This window comes from Hippocampus guttulatus, chromosome 3 (genome assembly GCF_054856545.1).
Source record: "Hippocampus guttulatus isolate MCC_2025c chromosome 3, RoL_Hgut_1.0, whole genome shotgun sequence".
Lineage (NCBI taxonomy): Eukaryota > Metazoa > Chordata > Actinopteri > Syngnathiformes > Syngnathidae > Hippocampus > Hippocampus guttulatus.
Genome location: NC_141263.1, coordinates 6,676,009 through 6,700,833, shown reverse-complemented (window position 1 = coordinate 6,700,833; position 24,825 = coordinate 6,676,009). Strand labels below are relative to the sequence as shown.

General features: G+C 42.0%; 1 protein-coding gene across 1 annotated transcript in view; it reads right to left on the bottom strand.

Annotated features, from left to right (window-relative positions):
• Positions 1-24,825, bottom strand: part of igdcc3 (immunoglobulin superfamily, DCC subclass, member 3) — a 75,559-nt gene that overhangs the window by 24,834 nt on the left and 25,900 nt on the right. The window contains exons 3-6 of the mRNA XM_086108176.1: positions 10,809-10,953; positions 9,888-10,018; positions 9,460-9,597; positions 2,151-2,309 (exon numbers count right to left, since the gene is read on the bottom strand). Of these exons, the coding sequence (XP_085964302.1) occupies positions 2,151-2,309; positions 9,460-9,597; positions 9,888-10,018; positions 10,809-10,953 (573 nt within the window). The remainder of the gene's footprint in view (positions 1-2,150; positions 2,310-9,459; positions 9,598-9,887; positions 10,019-10,808; positions 10,954-24,825) is intronic.

The following is a 24,825-nucleotide window of genomic DNA, read 5'->3' as shown; positions in this document are numbered from 1 at the left end:
CACATCAATGCAAAGCACCCAGTCGCGAGTGCAGCCACAGCTAACATTAGCACCGAAAGTGTTAGCAATAGAGCAAGCCACAACAAAGCTCTTCGCAAACTAAACTCGAGGAGAATCCCCTGCGTACGAGGCATGAAGTCAGAATAGCTGCTGTGTCCTCTGTAGCCTATGAGTGATTGATGTTTATTTCAGACCTTTATTTTGTAATGATGAACAGTGTTATTTCTGAAGTGCTAACTTGCAGCACTGTGATTTATGGGTCTGTTTTATTCTTTATTATGTGAAGCAAGTTCAGTGTTCAGTACTTATATTGCTCAGAAAAATGGTCTTACTGTTTTTGATATGTTAAACACTTTTTATCGAACTGATGTTCTATTTTATTTTTATTTTGTAATTATTTGGAGATTTCCAACAAAAAAAATACCCCAAAACAACAACAACAACAAAAAAAAACTGTGATATTCCCCTGGTGGTTGAAACTAAAGGTTGCAGGTAGGACTTGGGACTAGTCTCAAATATAGCAGAAAGTAAATGACTGTATCTGTTCAAGTCTGTTTAAAAACAATAAAATACTTAAAATGACGCTTTTTTTGGTGATGTCACTCTTTTGCTCTGCCTCAATAATGTAATGGATTTAAAATGGAAATAGGGGTTTTCAATTTTTAGATTAGATTAAAATATAAATTAATTAACTCAATTAATTACAGATCATAATGAATTATCAACATTCCTTCATCATGCAGTGCTGTTTTTACTGTTGTGGCATCCATCCAACTTGGGGATCAACGCCGCACCTCCAGTTTGGGAGCGCGAAGCACTGACATCCGTTACACATGACTAGAGACATTTTTGGCGACCGGAGGGCGGTGTGGGGTGAGGTGAGGACGAGCCTTTCTTGAAGTTTATGGCCCATCTAACCCTGCAGGATGGCCCCTCAACATGCACATTAATCTAGGATCAGTGACATACATGCACCTAATTAAATTCAGAGGTCGGCACGTCAGGCCGATAGTCATCCTTCTGTCATTACTTCAGGCCAGCCCAGGCCCTCTACAAGGCAATAGCCCATGGCTTTATGGCAAAAAATGCTACGTTTATGGCATTTAGCCTACAAATACGTTTGTTCAAATGTGATTAAATACCTACCAGTCAAAAATGTTTTCTACACATTGGCAGTTGCATGATTCCGTAATTATTCAGATTTTTGACATCAAAAGGGTTTTGTGGCTTGTGTGAGCGGGTTTAAATGGCCATTTGAGTATATAAGTTTACCGAAACCTGTTCTTAAACCATATTCCGAACGTACATACTGTATATTCAGACTTCACAAGCCATCTTTTCTGCACGAAAATCAATCGCAAAAACACAGACAGCGGCACCTAATTAACATCTGTTTCCCCCCCTGTAAGGATTAGATGCTCGTGTTTGACTTGACAGGAAGATAAAATGAAGTATTGACCAGGATCAATACGGCTAAAGTAAAGTGTGGTCCGGTTTAATCAATGTCACACCAGAGTGAATGAAAGATGCTTCCTGCTTGGGGAGATGTCATGCACAAGGATGTACACGTTTGTTCTCATCTTATTCATTAAAACCACACTTACCTCTAACCACGTCAACATGTCAACTTGCTGGATCAAATGCAAATGATGAGTTGAGAAAATAAAGAATTGCAGCCTGAACAGGTGTTCAGAATGGCTTTTTAGCATAACTGCAAGCCTACTGAGATCGACCATACTGATGTCTTTGTGTCCCAAAGTTCTCCAAATGACTAATACCAAAAATAGATCACCCTTTTGGTTCCCCTGCATCCAACAATATGTTGTACAGTTGAGGTGTGGGGACCCGGGCCGCCCGCGAAGAGCGTATCAATGATGCCCATTGAAATTCAGTGGGAAAAAAATAAACACTCTCGATATAAAATACACCCTATATGTTTTCCATGACTTATTCTAGACATGGGGCCCTTATTTCATGCACTTTATTTGGCTTAGGTATATTTAGTGGGGGAAGAAAAGGGAAATGAAACGACAGTTTATCATGCATGTGGTCAAGAATAAGCACACTATAAGTGCAGTAAAATTAATGTACGTGTGATACAGTATGCAGACAAATTTGAGAATGGGACATTGCTGTCCTCCAGGACTCACCTTGAACCACTAAACGTCCCTGAGCAGTTCTGCGAACACGGGTCCCTGGTTTGTTAGCAGCGCACACGTAAACTCCTGAGTGCTGCACGCCAACATTGGAAATCATCAAGTTACCAGTGCCAAGTACTTGGATACCCTCCACCCCGATGGGACGCCCATCTTAAAAAGGAAAAAGGAGAGCAATCAGGCATTTGAGAAGACTACAACATAAGTGAGTATCAGTCGAAAAGAGAAAATGAGTACTACAGAACGAGGTGTGTCAACTGCTTATGCCACAACCGCTTTGATTTAATCAGCATACGTTACGCTGCTGTGTGAGCAACCTTAGGTGTTCATTTTTGATATCCAATGGTCCCTTGTTATATTGCAGTTCACCTTTCGCAGACTCACTATATCACTAGAAGTGTTATTTTGCATGCTGTTTTTGACATCTTACAAACCGTGCATCATATTGACCCAGTTACCACAGACCGATTTTAAACCACCTACTCCATGACCTGTCTCCTGTACAATAATCAATAATAATACTGTATACTTATTTTTCTTGCAAAGGTTTGGACTTGCACATGTTTAAACAAGAGCGAAATGTGAGAAAATGTTCATGGTGAGGCTCATAGCCTTAAAAAATATACAGTAGTATAATAATGTAAAAAAAAAATATGTTGCCTGCTTTGCGGATTTCACCTATTGCGGGTTAAATTTAGAACCTAATCCCCGCAAGTGCATATGAGCAATTGCACACTTCTCTCACCCTCTCAGCGCACAACAAATGCAAGCAGCGAATTAAATAAATAAATAAATAAATAAACAAACAAGCAAACAAATAAATAAATAAATAATCAAACCTGAGCTGTATTTGCATTTTGGATTTTCATATTCTGCTAATATGTTAAAAAAGAAGAAGACTGAAATGCAAGGCAGGCACACATGCAGTGTCGTCACTGTCACACAAGACCGTTGCTCTGAGTTGACGTGGGGTTATCCAGTAATTCACGTTGTCCACTCGTCACCTCACCAAATCGCTCGTAACCGATCGGGGGAAAGGATCTTCGATGCTGACTTACTAAATGTCTCTCCACAATCGAAGCATATCACTGCAACTTATATATGTCGTGTGGATGGTCACGTGTCGTGCAATTCACATGAGTTCTGGCAGCCCGAGCTGCCTTTTTCACCAATACACGACATGCAAGTGATCACACTTTGGCTCGCTCACCCACACAGTACACAGTAGGAGCCGCCGAACACATGTACTTCAGAGCAATTTTTACAAAAGGTGAGTGTAGAAACTTGTAGGTTTCAGCGTGTGAATCAAGGATCACACCCTTGATGAGTAAAGCACTAGTTTACTAAAAAATAAAAATAAATAATACAATAAAAAAAGAACAGAGAAGCAGAGAGCGACCAGTGGCATAATTTATGCCCTACAGTATTGGTCATCCATTCTAGACATTCCCGCAAGCCCTGGTGACTGCCTTAGCCATAGAACAAGTTAAAAACTATGGTAGCGCGTCGACCTCACAGTGCAGGAGGTGCAGGGTTCGATTCCGGCTACGGCCTCCCTATGTGGAGTTTGCATGTTCTCCCCGGGCCTGTGTGGGTTTTCTCCGGGTACTCCCACATTCCAAAAACATGCACGGCAGGCTGATTGTACACTCTAAATTGTTCCTAGGTGTGAGTGTGAGCGCAGATGGTCGTTCATCTGATTGTGCCCTGCGCTTGGCTGGCGACCGGTTCAGGGTGTCCCCCGCCTACTGCCCGAAGACGACTGTGATAGGCTCCAGCAATTACCCTCTTCAGGATAAGCGGTGTTGAAAATGGATGGATCATTTAGAAAGTATAGATTTTAGAATATTGATCCTAGATCCCTAAAATTCTTCTTATGACACAAGTGAAGCATCTTAACACTTAGCTGTAATGAGTAATAACATAGTAAAAGAGGGCACCCCTGCTCCCCAGGACATATATGTGCAGTCCGTTATTCAACAGGCCAACAACATTTTAGACAATCCTTCCAATGTGTTACACTCCGAATTCGAGCTGCTAAACTCAGGAAAGAGGTATAGGACTCTTCTCTGCAAATTAAACCGGTGTAAAAACTCATTCATACTGCATCTTAATCAATAAACAACTAGGGGGAGGCAGACAGACAAGCGGGAGGGCATGAGGGCAGTGTATGTGTGTGTGTGTGGGGGGGGGGGGTGCATATGACTGTAATGCAGTGTCCAATGTATGTAGAGTTTATATTGTCTTGTATCGTATGTAATTGTCCAATTTCTGTTGTGTAGTGTATGTGTACGTTTTTGTTCACTGTATGTAGCAGCACAGAGGGCCTGCCCTCCGAGACAAGTTTCTCCTACGGGAGACCAAATAAAAGTCAAATTCAATTCAATTCAACATTCAACATTTCGTTGACCTTTTTAGCCACTGTTATACTCTCGTATTGTGATGAAAAGCGTCACTCATGTCACTCTACATTAAAAATCTCTTTTGATATGTAAGATGGCAAATATTGAAGCCAAAATATATGAACGATTTGAATGATCACACATTTCTTTATTTTAAATTTACTTTACATTGATTTCTGGACAAGTCAATTTAGGCACAAAAGTGGCAGAAAATCCTTCATCCTTAACTAATCCTTACAAAGTATAAACTGAGGCTAATTTTATTCTTGTCAGTAATCTCTATTTATTGATATGCTCTATTTCGATACACTGTGTAGGTGTTCACACTTCTTTTGTAGCATACCTACATATATCATGTAATGTGTTGTGATCTTTGGACAGGTGTGATACTGGTTGAGCTGCCGTGTTCATGTCTTATGTTGCACACTGTCGTCCATGAGAATGCTCAGCCAAATGGAAAGAACATGGCTTGCAAATACAATTTAAGAATAGGCGAGAATGTATATATGCATATATATATATATATATATATATATATATATATATATATATATATACACACCAAGGTGATGCACTCTCCCCACTGCTGTTCTGCATAGGACTGAACCCCCTAAGCCAAGTAATCACCAAGACAGGCAATGGATACCGCCTCAAAAATGGAGCTACGATCAGTCACCTCCTCTACATGGATGACATAAAGCTGTATGCTAAGAGCGAAAGGGACATAGACTCCCTGATCCACACAACCAGGATCGACAGCAGCGACATCGGGATGTCATTCGGGCTTGAGAAATGTAGTCGGATGGTGACTAAGAGAGGAAAGGTAGTCCGCACTGAAGGGGTCTCACTCCCTGAAGGAACAATAGCAGACATTGAGGACAGCTACAAGTACCTCGGTATACCACAAGCCAATGGCAACCTCGAACTGGCAACAAGGAAAGCGGCTACGGCCAAATACCTCCAGCGAGTGAGGCAAGTCCTAAGAAGCCAGCTCAATGGCAAGAATAAGACCCAGGCAATAAACAGCTATGCCCTGCCAGTGATCAGATACCCTGCAGGAATAATAAGGTGGCCAAAGGAAGAGATTCAGACCACGGACGTTAAGACCCGAAAGCTCCTAACCATGCATGGAGGGTTCCATCCCAAATCCAGCACCCTGAGACTGTACGCAAGCATAATGGCGAACCAACCAGATATCGTGATCATAGATAAAGGGCAGAGGAAAGCCGTTGTAGTGGATGTAGCGGTCCCAAGTGATGGAAACATCAGAAAGAAGGAACACGAGAAACTTGAGAAATACCAAGGGCTCAGAGAGGAGCTGGAGAGAGCCTGGAAGGTAAAGGTGACAGTCGTGCCTGTGGTGGTCGGAGCACTCGGGGCAGTGACCCCCAAACTAGATGAGTGGTTGCAACAGATCCCGGGAACAACATCGGACATCTCAGTCCAGAAATGTGCAGTGCTGGGAACAGCAAGGATACTGCGCAGAACCCTCAAGCTTCCTGGCCTCTGGTAGAGGACCCGAGCTGAATGAGGGACCACCCGAGGGGGGGTGAGACGAGGATTTTTTTAAAAATATATATATATTTATAAATATGTATATATATATATATATATATTTATTTATTTATTTATAAATACTAAATTTAGAAAAACCTTATTGAGCTATCGGAGTCAAATCTGAAATATTTTTTTGTGTATTTCAATTCAACATGGACATTCAGGATAAGGTTTTCAACAAGAATCTGCATCTTGCATGTTCTGAATGTCTGCACCCTCAGAGTGCTCTTCACTTATGCTAGGACAAACCTTTAGCAATTTGTGTCTCGGTAGATGTGCTATTAAATTCAAGGATGCAACCGCCAGTTCTGGCAGTGCTTCTTTGAGTGTACAGTACTTGAGAACATATGGTGCTGATAAAATAGATGCGGAGGTTGCTGCGATTGAGATAATAATCAAACACTCACATCAGCTTCCTATAAATCCTTGATTTGGGATATGCTAAAACGAGTACATTCCTGTGAGAAGTCATGTTTTCAAATGTTATTCAATTGGTTCAATTTTCATTTGATATGTTGTCATAGTGGGCGGCCCGGTGGGCCCAGTGGTTAGCGCGTGGACCTCATAGCGCAGATGTCGTGGGTTCGATCCCGGTTCTGGCCTTCCTGTGTGGAATTTGCATATTTTCCCCATGCCTGCGTGGGTTTTCTCTGGGTACTCTGGTTTCCTCCCACATTCCAAAAACATGCTTGGCTGACTGAACACTCTAAATTGTCCCTGGGTGTGAAGGTGAGCGCGGATGGTTGTTCGTCTCTGTGTGCCCTGTGATTGGCTCAGGGTGTCCCCCGCCTACTGCCAGAAGATGACTGTGATAGGCTTCAGCACCCCCCGTGAGATGGATAAAGCGGATCGGAAGATGGATGGATGCTGTCATAGTTTTTATCCATCCATCCATTTACAGAACCGCTTAATCCTCACAACGGTCGCGGGGGGTGCCGGAGCCTATCCCAGCCGTCTTCGGGAAGTAGGCGGGGGACACCTGAACCGGTTGCCAGCTAATCACAGGGCACACAGAGACGAACAACCATGCGCACTCACACCTAGGGACAATTTAGTGCGTTCAATCAGCCTGCCATGCATGTTTTTGGAATGTGGGAGGAAACCGGAGTACCCGGAGAAAACCCACTACGCTAACGCTAACCACTGGACTACCGGGCCGCCATGTCATAGTTTTTATTAGAATGTAATTGTTTTGCTGCTTTAATGTCGGCATTAAACCTTCCATAAAGAAAAAAAAACACTTACACAAGGTTATATAATAAGATAATCACTTGCAATGTATCGATGTACAGATTTTAGCTCCAGTGCTGACATCACCAACTAACTTCTAAACCCATACCTTTGCTCCGGATATACTACTTTCCCCACCCTTTCCTCTGCTTCCTGTCATCCCAATGCCAGCAATGACTTGTCCAGCGGGAGATTGTGGAAACATACTGTACAATAAACATTATAATGCCCGGCACTGACATTAGCAATGAGGCAATGGCAGAAGGACATTTTCATCCCTTTTCAGATGTTCATCTGCATCCTGTATGGTCCATGTTTTATGTGTTAAAAGACCAGGCACTGGTGCATTAACTGTCTGACTGCCGCTAAAACAATACAGTTCAGAGAGAAGTCACACAGAATCTTTATAATAATCACAATTATGATAATAATTATAATAATAATAATAGTAAGAATAAAAATGGGGTGGCACGATGTCTGACTGGTAGCACAAATTGTAGGCCTCAAAGTGCAAAAGGTGCAGGGTTCAATTCCGGCCCTGGCCTTCTTGTATGGAGTTTGCATATTCTCCCCGTGCCTGCATGGGTTTTCTGGGTACTCCAGTTTCCTCCCACATTCCGAAAATAATGCATGGCAGGTTAATTGTGCCTAGGTGTGAGTGTCAGAGCGGATGGTTGTTCGTCGATGTGTGACCCGTGTTAAGACAGCTAGGATAGGTTCTTGCATGCCCGCGAGACTCGTGAGGATAAGCTGCTCAGACAATGGATGGATGATAATAATAATAATAAATAATAATAATATCTGGAGGGGGGGTTGTTTGTTTTTTGAGATAGGAGACTCTAAAGCCTGAATCTCACTGAGCGGGCGCATTCAAGTGAGCATAGCAAATTTTCAGGTTTTGTCAGGGTTCATAAAGTTCACAGTTTTAATTCTCACAAGAATTTTTTTTTAACATTTTCCTTGTCGCTGAAAATGCAAGTTTGCAATTGACCAGTCAAACGTTAAATGAGCACAATAATGAAATAAAGATATTGATAATCTCAGTTATTGGGTTTTGAGGACAACCGTCTAAATAGGAACTAAATCAAAAAGGACAGGGAAAAAAATGCTCACTTCACCAGTGACAAGAGCTCTGCTGGGGCAAACTATTCATTGCTTTCCTCTTTCTCAGCGCCGGGAATTATAATGTTTATTGTATGTTTCCACAACCTCCCGCTGGACTGCAAAGCACCAGTCCAGCTTTGTCTAAACAACAGCACCTTTATTCTTTTTGCTTCCTTGACTGCAAAACTTCTTTCTCTCCCATTCCCTCAGCCAGGAACTAATTAACTTAGTGTCAGGAAAGAAAGAGCTGGAGCTCACAGGGTGTAGTGGAGCACAATGAATAGTAGCAAACAAACTCCAGCATTAAACAATGAGTGATGTGAAACTATTAGCTTCATCATGCATCTTATTCCAGCCTCTTTGATGTAATTTAGCATGTACAAATCCCATTGTGCTCGCATTTGCATTCTTGAGATGTTGTGTAAGACTAGAACATCAACGTGATTGTGCTTCACCCGGTGAGGAAAAGGGCACCAGTTTATATTTCGAATAGCAAATCAGTTTGGATTATAGGTAAGGAAAACATGGCATATTGATAAACTGATCAAAACAGATTTGTGTTAGAGTCAAGAATTACAATGTGCACCGAGGGTGGGTGGGAACCTAATTGCATATGTCTCAGCCCTGGAAAGCAATTAGTCTCCAGGATCTCCTCTCTTTCCTCCCAGCTTCCTGAGGAGATGAGGCATGTAGTTATCAAAAACCTATTTATGATCATCCCTTAAGTCTTACGTCGTCCCATTGCATCACAGATACAAAACACGTTACACTGAAACAAGAACATATGGATGAAAACACATCAGACAACCGGAGACAAATCAAAGCTGCGTGGGTGTGGGAATACTAATGTGGATACATCACATGTGAGACTCTCATGCTGATATAGCATGCATGACTAGGCAATTTGATAGGGTGTGCACTTGTATGACATGCAGAATAATAAAAATAAAAATAAAAACTGACAAACAATAGACCGCTTTGACGTAATCGCAACATGTTTTTTTCATTACCTAGCCTGCTCCAAGACACAATGGGGCGAGGGTATCCTGTCGCCACACACTCCAAAATGGCAGTTTGGTGAACAGTGAGAGTGAGATTTTCTGGACCAACTAGGATCATTGGTTCTTTGTAAACAGATGACTGGGAGCCTGGAAAAAGAAAGGTAGGTATTGAAGATAGGAATGGGATGATGGATGGCATCCTTTAATTGGATTTCTGAGTAGCCCAGTAACCAATATACTCTATCTGTAAGATCTGACAGATAAACAATAGGTTTAGAAGATCTTGGGAGTACAGTATACCGGAATGGTGACAGGCACAACAAAGGATCCGGAGCCAAAAGTTTTAATATACAGTGATGCTAGTCAAGAGTTTGTTCAAAGGGAGAATGCCAGACTGCTCGTGGTATGCTGCTGTTAAAGATGTGAAATGTAACAACCTGAAACAGAAAGGAGGGCCTCAGCGCTGTGTTTCACTCCTGCGCTGTTATGAGCCACACAGAAGAACTTTCCACTGTCCTCCTCACGCACTCCTGTAATCTGCAGAACACCTGTAGGGAGAAGCGTGTACCTAAAAGAGAAAATTAGGATAAATGCGACAGATAATGGATGGATAGACGGAGGTGCAAATTATTACTCACAATATTTTTAAGGACCACGTTTCTCGGTTCAGCTAAATTCTCTAAGGTTCCCAATTTAGTGGCCAAAGCTATCATTTCTGCCGCTTTTAGATGGTTTGCTTTTTGAATGTTTAGATGGTTCTTCATCATGTGGAAGGCTTACATGTCTTCGAGTCTTTTTCACGTTTCATGTTGGAGATTGACAGGAGGATTGGTGCAAAGAGAGCAAGAGAGAGAGTTCAAGCAACCAGCCAAGGTCTCAATTTATCTAGCCCACTTACATTCCCATTCTCACCTATGAGCACGTAAGAGTTGTGAGCTCTGGCTTGTGACTCAAAGAACGTGATTATGGATACAAGCAGTGGACATCACCCCCAGGGACATTGTAAGGTGGACCTCTTAACCATCCAGGAGGGACTCCGAGTCAAGCCGCTTATTCCTCCACATTAGGGAGAGACACTTAAGTTGGCTGCAGTATCTGTTACGGAGGACCCCTGGACACCTCCCTGGTTCTGGCTTCTCGGCATGTCGAACCCAAAGGGAGCCTCAAAGCAGACCTTATACACACTGTAGGAACTCCAACCGTGACTTAACAGTTGGCCTGGGAATGCCTCATGTAGATGAAGGGAAGCCTGACTGATTGAGAATATGTGACTCCATAATTTTTATGACTTCAGTCTACCTGAAAATAACAATGAAGTGATACAAAGCTCAGGTGTCATAATGTATTGCAATTCAGACCTCTTATCCTTGGTGTCCACAGGACGCCCGTCTTTTTCCCAGCTAATAACAGGTTCTGGTAGGCCATGGATTTGGCACTGGAATCTGGCCACACCAGACTCCTCAGCATGCACTGGCTCTGGTTGGACATGGAAGTCGGCCATGGCTATGAGAAGGGAAGAAGGGAGGGCGTGTTTACAGGTTATGTAGTCCCACATTTATTAACACACAGTGGGGGTGGAAAACTCAAGTCAGATCATTCAAAGATAACAATTAAGAGATACGCAAATATCAAGTCGAAGACAACAAATAAATGTTTCTTCGGCATGTATAAACACACTCAAAATGATTTTACTCATCTTAGTCAAGAGTTGTTGTTTTTTTTAAATAATTACCGGTACTATTTTTATTTTTTTTTACAAATAATTTATTTTCATGTTGACAATAAGTTCCTTGTATGTACTGTATGTTTTCCGACACTTTCTCAAACAACAACAGAAACACAGACAAAAGAAAAAAAACATCTTAATAAGATTATGGTACTTTGAAAGGAGACTCTTCCAACAGATTAGCCCTCCACACTTAAGCACTTTGGTTTTTGTTTGTTGTGTGTTTATTTCTTCAAAGTGAACTATGGTTTCACTTATTTTTTCATTATACTGTATTAATATTCAACCACACACCGATTAAACTGTTAATATATGTGTGTGTGCGCGCATGTGTGTAAATATAACAATTGGGCGGCAGGAATGGATTAAGATGATTTGCAAACATTTTGAGTCGCAAAACCAATTAAATTTGGACATTGAGGTGCTCCTGGAGAGTTTTTTTGTTTTCCAATTAAGTTTGTGTTTTATATGCACCGCGATAAGCTTTTGACCATGTCTGTTGGTTTCATTTAGATTAATATTAGCTATTTAATATTCAACAGAGATTAACTTCTGTAGGAATTATTCATGAACAAGAACCTAATGTTTAACATACAAGTGTATTTTGAGTGTATGCACACAACAGAAAATAATCAGAGCAAAAACATGTTTTTTTTCCGAGAACATTCAGGAGCCTTGGAGCTAAACAAAACCCCAATTATTCTTCATCACAGCATCAAAGCAATCTGACCTTTATGAAGTAAAAAAAGAAAAAAAGACACGTACAACCACAAGGTGCAGCAGTCCCAGACTCGATCCTAAAGGCTTTGCATGAGAGGCTAGTATTTAAAAGCTTCAGTGAGATACGCGCACACACGTCACAATAATTTCACTCTAATTGTAAAGGAATCACACCGAACAGTTGCTGAAGGGGTATCTCCGCTTACATTTGTGAAAGACATATGATTTTCCTGACATAAGTTACCATTTAGTATGTAGGTCAAGAATGATTTTAAAAATTCATGCTAAGAATGACTTCAACAACAGACACATGCGTCGATAGCCACGTACGCAGAGCTTACTTCAGCTGCACGGCTTTTTTTTTTTTTCCTGGCAGAACAAAGGCGCCGTCAGTGGCGAATTCAGACGCAAACTCAATTAGGGAGAGGTCCTCTTCATCCACAATGTTCTCTCCTTCTCCAACACACATGTATTCATTTAATGTCAACCTTAATTAACTTGGACGAGGGTGTACTTAGCTGAATACAGTTAATATTCAACAAAGGAGCATCGCCTATTAGACCGACTGTTCTTCCAACCTTAGGATATATTCATTACTCAGAGGATGGTCAACTGGAGCACAGTACACAGCAAGAGAAAGCTTTCTTTACGACAACATATTTTGATGTATTCTCATACTCATGAATGTTGTCATTGTTTCTTTTGAGAGTCTTTCATAATTCAACATATGCCTATTATTGCTCTCAGACTAAGACTTCTGAGGGCAGGTTGTTTTAATTGGATTCTAATTACATGAAATGTTGTCAATAATTTGCCTTTTTTTTTCCAATGTGAGTAGTTTCACTCATGGCATATTCCACCAAGAGGAGGCCCTGTAGAAAACGACAGTACGCACTGAAGAGACTATGGACTTTTTTTTTTTTTTTTTTTTTTAAACAGCATTCATCCTGTGTGGCACGCGACATTACTCTACATGGAGGCCTATTAGACTCGGCGTGAGCAACCTCGCAGGTGAGTGCAGGTAGGTGTATGTGAGACGGAGAGGTCCTACACCGCTGTGGGGGTGATCACAGCCGTCTTTGACCACGGCCAATCAAAATAGCTCCTCTCATTCCTTCAAAACAGTGCGCGTCATTTGTGACCTAAAGGTGCAGGCGACAGTTTTTTTTGACATGGGTAAAGAGGATAGGTCCAAAACATTTGTTCTGTGAAGTCCCATCTCAACATTTGTGTGCTCCCAAAGCTTTGCCGAAAGAATAAGATAAACGACAATAAAAACAATATTACTACTAGTACTACTACTACTACTATGAATAATAATAATCCATCTATTTTCCAAACTAATAGTAATAATAATAATGTGTTTAATAAATGGATTTCTACAATGATTCAGATGATTTGATGCCCGCACTTCACTTAATTCCGAATGAAATCCTATGCTTCGGACATCCATTATGCTTGTCTGCAGAGCTCGGTATTGGTATTGTGCCTCCAACAAGACCAAAATTGTGATACACCGGCAGTCTATCCTGAGCTGACACTTGTGTTGAACTTGACTTTCTGCCACCAAATTGTCACTCTGCCAGGCACATCTCCAACGACACTCCCTTTGTTGCGGCTGCACACCGAGCTTGGCAGAGACCCGTTTACCAAATCAACAACACGCAGTAAGCCTTGTACACACATAAAATCAGCCATTTGCCTCCCACCATAGAAATATTGTCTTCGAAAAGAGCTCTATGTGCGTCAGCTTGGCCTCAGAATGTCTCGGGATCCCCCCGGAAGAGCTTAGCGAAGTGGCCAGGGGGAGGGTAGCCTGAGCTTCTCTGCTTAGGTTACTACTGCCTAAATCTTGATAAGTGGAAGAATACAGCTGGATGGATTGAAAGCTGGCTTCTCAGCAAATTGGTTAGTTTTTGATTGATCTTTCATGCTCTGTCGCGAGTGTACGATTTAAACACACAGATATAAATTAAACTAAAGCACTTTGCTAATAGTTTTGCTAATAGAAAAAAGATTGAGGGTGTCAGAGAATGAGATACTTCACGTAAAGTGGCACTAAGTGTGGCTTTCCATTATTGGTTTGGCTCTGCGATATTCCATATCATTGCGTAATGCAGGGGTCAACTTTTTCAAAGCGAGAGCTACTTGTTGAGTTATGATTCATGTGAAAGAGTACCAGTTTGATACACACTACTGACAAACTCACAGCCTCCTCTACTTGCAATGCAGGGTGAGTAACGCAGCCAGATCGTCCGATGTTTGTTTTGTTGCTTGGTAGGTTGTCATGTCCTTGTTTATGATGATACTAGTGTAGCCTGTACTACCGGAGACAAATTCCTTGTGTGTTCCACATACTTGGCCAAAAAAGATGATTCTGAATAAAAGGGAACTGTGAATCTCATCAAATTGTTTCGACGATGATGTTGCGGGGACTGAATCGTAGGGCTCCTTTTAAGTCACCGAGGCATTCTGACATGCCCACGGTAAAACGGCTAAGGTAAAGATAAAAAAAAGCAATCATGCTAACAAATTAAAAGCTTAAATTACATGAAGCTATTGTGCACCAAAGCTCATCATAGATGAATGAGTTGACTAGGTCTCACCAGTAGCAAACACCTTGCCATTATTCCACAATTCCTGACTCAACATTTCAAGACATAGAAGTTAAACTCAGTCCTCAATGGCAGATGTCCTGCCTGTTTTCCATCTCTCCCTGCTGCACCACAACTGATTCAAATGACCAGGATTATTATCTTGCTTCTTCAGAGCTTGCTGCTGAGCTGATCCTTTGAATCAGGTGTGTTTCAGCAGGGAGAGATGGAAAACAGCCAGGACATCAGCCCTTGAGGACCGAGTTTGCACACCCCTGTGTAAAATCAAATAACTTACCAGATATGAAATGAGCGCCGCAAACGCGATGATCTCCTCGATACAGTCTGTGTTGAAAAGCTTGCAGCCACAGGCTCTTGCAATGTGTTTGAAATGGCCTGTTGCCTCTTGGAATTGAGAAATATTTAATTAAGCCCTTTCCACTCCGATTGGTACGTCTGTACATACAACAGCTAGGCACGTTATTGTGTGAAAGAATTCAAAAACTACAACTATATATATACAGTATATATATTTATAAAGAGTTTGGCCCACGTTCTTCCTCCGTCTTTTTAATCTGCATCTTTTCCCCATGTTTTAGTCTTACAATTGTACTTCCTGCAATTTTGCTTTGTTAATGTTGTAAAATCAATGCGAACCTTGGACTAATAATGCGTTCATGTTGATCACTCATAAATGTGAATGGAAAATGTGAACGTGAATGTGAGCAAAAGCCAATATCGTGTGTAATGTAGTGTATTGTTGTCGAGTGCAAGTGCAGAGCAGCATTGAATTAAAGCCCCAAAGGCATTATTGTTGCTGATGATCTTGCAGAGGTCAGGTGGAGGCCTCCTCCTGAAAATCGTTCCGAACACAATTCACGCAAACGAGAAGCTCAGGGTGACAACATTTTTCACCGACTTAAAGACACCCAAAAACATGCACTTGTGAACAGTAAGGTCTTTTGTTCACATGAAACAAATTATACGACAACAAGTGGTTATACATTGATTGATTCATCGTTTTGATCTTGCTGACATTACCGGACCTCAGCCCATCATGCATAAAACATGAGCTCCGCCCCTGCATCTATTGATACACAAGTCAAAACCCAAATAGAATAATCACAATAAGGTGACCAGCTGGAGTGAAGCATCTGCAGTGGGGTGGTAAAGCACACACACCACATTGTTCATTTACAATGCATCATACTGAGGGGTGTTGACAATGCTTGGATGTTTTTATGTCGCCGTATGAGTCAAAAATATTATAAATGCCTCTCATTTTCATGCAGTGTTGGTCTACACTGCTGGTTCCATTCGACTTCCCCGACAGAAAAAAAAGTACTGTATTTTTGCATTTGTAAAGGCAGAATATTACTTATATTTACTTCTAAAATACTACCAAAAGACAGCAAAGTTGTCATTGAAACCCCAGCCCACAATAAGCTTACTCAGATCTCAGTTTAGACAGATTCCCACAAATGATTCAAGCTCAAGTTCAGCAACATCCAAAAGACTTACATAAAATAGGTCAAATTATTGCGGTATAAAAAAATAGCTCGAGTGCGTGTGAAGAAAAACCCTGCATACACATAATTTGAACTTGTGTGACGTGTTCTATGCAAATTCCAAGGATCAGCAACGGAGGAGCTGTCAAGTATGGAATAAGATGCTGCCTGTGGCAGCTAAAAAAAAAAACATAACACAAAATTGGTAAGACTGATCATGCAAGTAAGGGTATATATTAAGCCTTTCATGCACCCTTTAACCTGATTACATGAAAAGCTGTCCACTGTAGTAACCGCTGTCCCTGAAAGGGTTAAAGAGTGAATATACAGCATGATTGCAAGTGTAGGTTTACTGTTCGTGATTATTGGATTAGAGAGCCACGGTCAGGGTAAAAGCACAGTCACTAGTGCTGATTTTCCATATCCATCAAATTTTTACCACTGATCCGTAACTAAAAAAAGGTGGATTAGTGGACTGACTCACCTCTTATGAGAGAGTCAGATTTATGTCCCAATCAAATGGCGATGACATGTCTGCGAATTGTTTTACCCGTGGCCCCATTGTGATGGTATGCCTGACCGAGACCTCATTAGGCAATCTGAAAATGTAGAATCTGTCAAAATTAACATTCTTCTGGATTCAAAATTTGACCCATAGCTTGAACCCTTGCCACATGAGACATCAGCATACCAAACAAGAAGGCAGCCCGACAGAGCATCAAATTATCCATTTTGGTGATGTGTTTCCTTTTTTTTTTTTTCCTGAGGCTGAACATCATCTCATCAGTGCTCAGTTCAGACAGTGACAAAGGATTAACTCAACGTGTGTTGTGATCTTTGGGGGGCTTTTAAGGCTTATTTCTGACATTTATTCCCACCAGCCCCAAAAAGAACAGCTAAGAGAAGAAAAATGGCAGAAGAAAAAAAGTGGATGCTGTAAATAAGAAGACATGCAAAGCAGTAAGCCCCACCACACGTCTTCGCTTGTAATTTTAATCAATTCAAGATAGTTACCGTAAATTCTGGGCTACAGACCGCACCTGATTAAGAGCCGCATGCTCAGATTTATGAAGAAAAATCAATTTAGTAAATATATGCGCCACACCGTACTGTAAACCGCTGGCCAATGAGTAGGCGGGGGTTTGCTTCTGCGTCCCTGCCGCCGTGGAGCGCCTCCGGGTGCGGTCCCCCGCTGAACCCCCGCAGAAAAAAACCCGCAAAATTTCTCAAGGTTAAAATAATCTCCATATTTTTATGAGCATGATAAAGGCATTTGCACAACAAAATTACGCTGAAACACATAATAAGAGGCCAGACAAAGAGAGATCTTGATGTGCATTTGCGTAATTACGAGGAGAAATACTGCAGCCCACTAGGCTTTAAATAGAATAATGCAAATCATATAAATGGGAAAAGATATATGAAATTATTTCTATAGTCAGCCGCTTAAAAATGATCATCGTTGGCAGCCCGATGCTGTGCAGCTCAAAACACAGGTAAAATGTGTTCTCTCGTGGCCGCTTGTTTTCAGTATGACGGGGAGTCACCTTTTTTAATTACAGTCCGAGTGAGAGGCAAATCAAATGTCAGAGGGTCTTCGTCCATATTTATTATTTCATCTGGGCTGATGGAATTCTCCACTATCTTTGTTTGTGTGAATGTGCGGAACGAAGCAAGTTTGTCCTCGTAATTGCGAGGGAGCTGCTGACACAACGTCGTGCGTGCCCAAATAGACAGGCTTTTCCGTTTCATGAATCTATAACACCACGACGGCCCACCTTTAAAAGCTTTAAAAGCTTTTTACACTGGCTCAGTTCTTCTTGCCGGAGCCTCCACCTTCACACCATCGACTCGTCTTTGCCAAGATTACGGGCAGCAGCTCGATTTCCTTCTTCAACTGCCAGAGTGATCGCTTTTAGTTTAAAAGCTGCATCATATGCTTTGCGTCTGGTATTCTCCATGTTGATCAGGGTTAGAAGAAAGACTGAAATAAGGAAGTCGTGATGACCGGTAATCATACAATTCATTAGACCCCTGTGTACGACTCATTCATTTCGCTTGTCGACTGTTGCCGGGTAACACATTTCCCCCCGCTACGGCAAAAAGAGCGGAAGCTGTGATTAGTCATACAATCTCATTGGACCTCAGTGAAAGACTCATTCATTTTATTGGTCCACGTTTTTCCCGCCATGGAAAAAAAAATTTAAAAAGCCGCTTCATATTACACGCCGTAGTGTTGAAAGTGTGGAAAAAAAGTAGCGGCTTGTTATCCGGAATTTACGGTATTTCATTGTTTTTGTGTGACAAGTACACACTTTCAAATCTATATGTTTGAGAATGAGTTACGGAGTTATTTTGAATTGATTTTTTTTAAAAAAACCTGTGATGACATGTAGATGCTTCAGACTCAATGTTGACACCTGATACGATGCAACCTGAAAATCCGATGTGAATCCTCTGCCAATTATTCAATGTTATAATGGGCTCACCCTACCTAACGTCGCCATTCATCCCCCCACGCCAAGACCATCACCATCATTTCAACCGTTTGCATACCCCACCCCCACAAGTGCGCTCAAGCTTGTGATATCATTAAGTGCATGTTGTTTCAGGATCAAGTATGACTGCTCCACATCCCTGCCCCCTACCTTGGTGAGACAGTCAAATAGAGACGAAGCCAATAAATAATGAAGATGTTCTTCTGGTGCAGGAGGCTCACACTTCAACCGCTTTTAAACTGGTGTCCCTGAAATCGCAGGATCTGTGGTAGAGATGGCATTTTAATGCAGATGTGATATTTTATTGACGCTGTGCCCCTCTAGCACCTCCGGCCCTTACCATTTGAACCAGGCTGATCAATCTGATGCTTCCTGGTGCGTGATGCTGATCACCTTTGAGTGGAAATACAGCAGTTGCACATGTGCGGGCTGTATTTATGATACACACTCATTCGCAGATTTAGTGTTCGGCCTATACCATATCAATATCTTCCCGAGACTGTACCTGTATTGCAAAAAGAGTATTAGCTGCCACTTTGAATCTAATCGGTCATAGTTCAATTGTCTTGAGAACACTGGGGCTAAAGAACATTCCTTGTTAAGAATTTATCAAAGATATATCCATTAATTAGCAAGTCAAAGATTGACTATTTCTTTACAAAAGTGAGATATCAATCTTAGCATAGTCTGTCGGCACTCGATAGAAGCTCAGTTATCTGTGTGTCATTTCTTTATGTAGCGATACAATAGATCTGTGTCAAATGTCACGGAAATGTTGAATATGACCGTGACATAAATATATCACGTCTATGATTCAGCTCTGCATCATGAGTCTGTGGACAATGTTGAGAAGAGTTCCCAGAGTCCGGCGAGAATGTGTCAATACAACCACACAAACCACGTTTGCCACAGCAAACAGCATGAGACCGCGAATGTCAGGTGAATGTCACATACACATTCTGACAACTTGAATTAACAATCTGACCGCTTTCCTGCCTTTGCTTCACTTGCCTCAGGCTGACCCTCCATTCGGATCCCTCCGCTTACTGCCGAACAGGACAGATTTTCTTACTTGTCTGAATTTCCCTCTCAAATGACAAAATACACTATGACGGTAATGTAATTGGCTTTTCCGGATGTGTCGCTCGCTTGTTTGCATTTGGCTTCCCAGCGAGCGGTGTGACCATCCTTATTCTGGGGTGTGGATCGATACAGTGGAGCTTGTGTTAAATATAGCAAGATTGATGGATGCTATTAAGGCTCTCTGCAGGAGGTGAAAGGGGTGGGAGCAGAGTTATCAGTCAAAAAATGCTTAACCTTTTTATGCCTTTATTTCACTAAACAAGTCAATGAAAGGCTGCCACTTATTCTCCTGACCATGACGCCTGCTCTGCCCTTTTGCGTGCTAATTTATTTGCCAACAGTTGAAGATAATGTTCTCTGAGGTTCGCGTTTAAACCAGTGTGCAGGTTTTACTGTGTGGAGTTTGCATGCTCTTTCTGTGCTTGCATTGGGTTTCTCTGGGCTCCCTCCCACAGTCCAAAAACATGCATCGTAGGTTAATTGAAGACTAGATTCACCTTGGTGTGAATGCTTGTTTGTCTACATGCCTATAAACTGGGATAGGCTCCACCTCACCCGACACCCTTGTCAGAATAGGCCCCTGCGGTACAGAAAATGAATGGATGGGTACTCAGCAACAACACAATCTTGATGATGGCTTGGGGATTTTTTAAAACTAAATTGACACTGTCAGGTGGAATCTTTCGATGTCCGGATTGGTCAAATTCATATTTTTTCACAAATCTATTCTGTTGGTCAGTATATTTTTCCAACTTATCGAAAGTGTTGCTTTTTTGATGATGCCGTGTTCATGACTCAACAAAGATGCTGTTTTCTTGGTTTCCTGAAAAGTTATGGTTTGGAAGACGTGGGGATTCTACCCGACACCCGTGATAAAGTGGTACTATTCGTTTGAGGTTTAAAAATAAATACTGCATGTGTAAGCACAGGATTAGTTTTAATGAGCAATGTAGAAAATGATTCTTACATCTCTGAGACTTCATACAAAGCCACTGTGTTCATCTGACGGAAGCAGGGCCAATGCATTGCCACACCTACAGCCTCTGACATGACCACTACTACAGCAGATAGTCACTTTAAGGATTTACCTTGAGGAAGGCACATGCAAATTACAACCAGCTGGCCCAACATAACTGCAAATAACGCAGCATACCTTGTTGTTCGGTGTGTTTATGTCAAAGGCAGCCAGTGCTTATTGATGCTTTTTCTGGCTTCCATTTGAGCAAAGACACGATTTGATGTCTCATTTTTGAAATGCATTGCTGTGCAGGCGCCCCTGTTGTATCCAATTAATTGCAGCACACCTGTTAGAAAAGCCCAACTATCTGCTGCTGACAGCAGATGAGCAGGGTCACATTTACTTCCCTACTTCCTGGTCCCGCAGACGGCAATATCATTTGTTGTCGGTGATTGCTTTTTCTTTTTGATGATCTCCTGTCATGTTGCGCCAGTATTTGTGGCAGAGCTGCGAGCGATGTGATAATCTGTGTAAACCGCGATACATTTTATTCACCTTTCTATGCCCCTTTGAACACTCTGCTGAATGGTTTCTGCAAACTAAATGGAGGTTTGCATGGAGAACATCACACACATTCTGGCCATAATGGCAGTTGGTCGGTGTGCACTAAAAATTTAGAATTGAAGCAGATTCTAGTATTTCAGTAGGCATTTGCACCCCAAGCAGTTTCATTTTTCGGAGAAGAGCAATGGAAAGTGCTTGAGTTGTGTTGTGTCATTCACAAAGGGCATTTCAGTTGATTTCAGTCGCAAGTGGTTGCCTTATGAGAAACTCCGCCACTTGCGGGACAGCAACTGTGGCAGAGCGCAGAGGGGCCACTGATGAGGCTCGTGCGATTTGTGTGCGTCTAGGTCTGTCGAAAAATGTCTTAAAGCAACCTGTGGTGCAAAAATGATTGATGATCGCTGCCCCAGAGGACGACACCAAATTAGCTGATCGTGCGGCGCCATATGAGCGCCAAGCAACATCCCCTGGTGCTCTTTTAAGAATGAAACCAAATTTGTAATGCGAACCCCTGTATATTACTAAAAATGCTAACAGTCAAACCAGAACATAAACAGAAGATGCTTCATCCATTGAAAATTCTTGCCATCGCCTGAGTGTAAAAAGTACTGTACTTGGCAAAAGAAAAGACTACATCAACCCTCCAACCCTCCCCAGGCATGACCAACTAAACTAAGAATAACCAAACCTTTACATTAGTGTAACGCTTGTATTGAGTGGAAATTGATAAGTCATGCCAAGAGAGTGGAATGCTCGGATGCTACGTAGCGAATATAAAGGACGCCATCTTAGTCTGCGTGACTGTACGTAAATAAAACCTCACTCTGCAGAGCCTTTTACCCTTTCATGCACCCTGTAACCTGATAACATGATAAGCTGTCCACTATAGTAACCGCTGTCCCTGAAAGGGTTAAAGCTGCTCCCAAGCCGGTGACAGCGCAATTTAAAAGCTGTAGTAGGTGGGGCTCGGATGGCGGAGGTGCCACCACATTACACCAATCCCAAACCAGTACATCAAAATCACTGGGTTACGCGGTATGATGAACATTTTTATTTATCACATATCATATCGTAACATGATGAGACAACACTACACCGGCACTGGATGGAGTCACAGACGGCTCTTGTGTGCGACGCTGAAAAGGGAAGGGAAGAGACGGCTCGACTCCGACTGTGGACAGGCATTTTAGACGAACATATTCACTGTACTCTTAGTTAGAAATGTGATCAGAGCGGTAGAAGGTGCAAAAGCATGTTCATATAGCCTAAATAAATGGAACGTTAATTTGACAATTTCTTGAAACCTGGTAACAGAACCATTTAGGGTGGGGTTTATTGAAATTGAAAAATCCAGGTCCTGGGACCAGATTACACTGGGGCGTGGTAATCTGGTCCAACCTTTCCTTTGCATGCTCCTGTTCATAAACTATAGTCTAGTTTGCATGGTGTATCATATATTTTTCTTTGATTCTCCACAATTTTCCTTCTCACTACAGCAAGACATCTTGTGAGAAGATAGGAATTCTAAAGTTCAGCACAAAATTGTCATGTGATGTGAGACTTTTAGTATTGTTGAGCTCAACATGGTCTTCACTGCAGATGGCGAACACGCTCTACATGTATTGATTGGCTTTCATCGTATAACTGTCCAATTTACAGTCATTGCGGATGACAAATGGTCTTTGCATTTCTGCCACAAGCCTCTTGCAGAGGTGCGTTGACCTTTTAAAATGGCCGCATGTTTAGTTACTGACAAGTTCAACATCAACCCAGTCTGGACATCTGCCATTGTGCAGTCATTTTTGTTGAAGGGGGGGAGGGGAGGTGATGATCAGTCGTTGCAAAACAAAAAGGTTTTGCCTGCCAAGATTATCATGGAAGAAACACTCAAACAGCATAATAACACAGTGTAGATTATATCCGTTTACAGATGAGGCAAGCCAGTATTAATTAGTAGCAAAGTAATTGAAGGAAGGAAATGAAAGCTATTATGTTTACACAATGATGGGAAAGGTACTGTTTAGTCACCCTCCTCACCACCCTGCCACGTCTCCATCCCAGGGACAAAGCCCGGGCCGCCCCTGTGCCTCCATCACCCCCCTTTCCTCCTGCACCATCTCAAGCCCCCTTCAATACACACTGCACCCCATTGTCCATCCGGCCGCTGCTCCTCCCACTGCAGCACCCCAAGCCCCTGCACCCTGCCCTGCCCCAGTAGCCCCAAATCTTTCCACTAAGCTTCCTGCACTTACTGCAGCTTGCAAGCCTAATTATAGAGAGAAGCATTAAATCACAGCAGATGCTGAAAATTAAGGGATTATTTAAATTATTCCCAGTCACAACTTGGGTAAGACTAGGGACGAGTAAAACGCTATTCGTGTGTGTTGACGGACAAACCTCTGCCATTACAAATACAGCTTTTAGATGGAACGATCACAGCTGTAGTCATCGTTGACGTGACATTTGTGGATAGTAGGGGTTCTTTTGAGAAAAACAATGGGGAAAAAGGTGTTCTCATCGGGAACAAAGGAGATTTGATTGTATTGGTGAGAACAATAAAGATGGCATCTTTTGCACCGTTGAAGGACTAACCAGGTTTAAAATAGCATAATCATTATACAACTTCAAAGATTCTCCTATGATTGTCAGAGAAGTGGCTCAAATGGACACAAAGAGACACATCTATCTCGCCTCCAGAGACCTACCGACAACTCGACTGAGCCACAAATCCTGTCAAATGTCTTGCATACTGTTGCACAACAAAGACACCCTTTGCTTCAACAAGCAAGCAGGCCAAGGCCGTTTTCTGTCTGCGTTTAGCATCATTGAGCGTTTTATGGGGTTTGTGTGGCATGTCCTCTCTGGACACACCCACAGGAGCTGCAACAATAACAGCCTCATGAGTCAGTTTTTACTTATCATCTCCATTGCTGGAAGATAGCCATGCAGAAAAACTACCCGTACTTGGAGCCAAACATGAGAGCCCCTTTGAGAAGAGTGCTTTTGTGGTTGGATCTTGAGAATACACATTTTCTGATATCGTCAGAGGTGTCAAATCCAGGTCCAGAAAGCAAACTGCTTGTCACAGAGTGACACTTTGGCTAAAACACAACCGTGGCAGGCTTATTACTTTCTGGACCTGCATTTGACATAGTTTTCCATTCCCGGTACCTGCTTTTACATTGGGACTCAGTGTTCCCTCCATTCTGGATGTGAGAGAGCGTGAAACAAGAGGATTTGGAGATAAAGACAGCTCAGTGCATACTCTGAAGCTTACTGAAGCTTGAAAGAATTAGAACTGCTCTTAACTCACCCCCTACTTAGTTTGTCCCTCTGCCAAATTACCATTTCAGGATGGTGCGTGTGAGATCGCTGTGTACCGAAGGCTCTGTATGTATCTCGGTATGAGAGAAAGAGGTAGTCCATTCACAAACTATGACTTGTCAGGTAGCGGATGCACCGGTGTCATTAAGACTAGTAAGTTATCGTCAAATATACATTGGATATTTAGTCTCCAGAAAGATTTGACATCTTTGCCCATCGGATCCATAACTAATTACGGTAATATTGCCAATACCTCAGCATTGCAACTGTCTGCTTTGGAATTCAAATGAGATGGCATTCCCATCATGCTACCTGCATGTATGAGCTCTTAGTCACATAAATTATGTGCTGCCTTTTATTCCCCTCGTTCACAGCACATTCTCAGCACAAAAGAAAACCC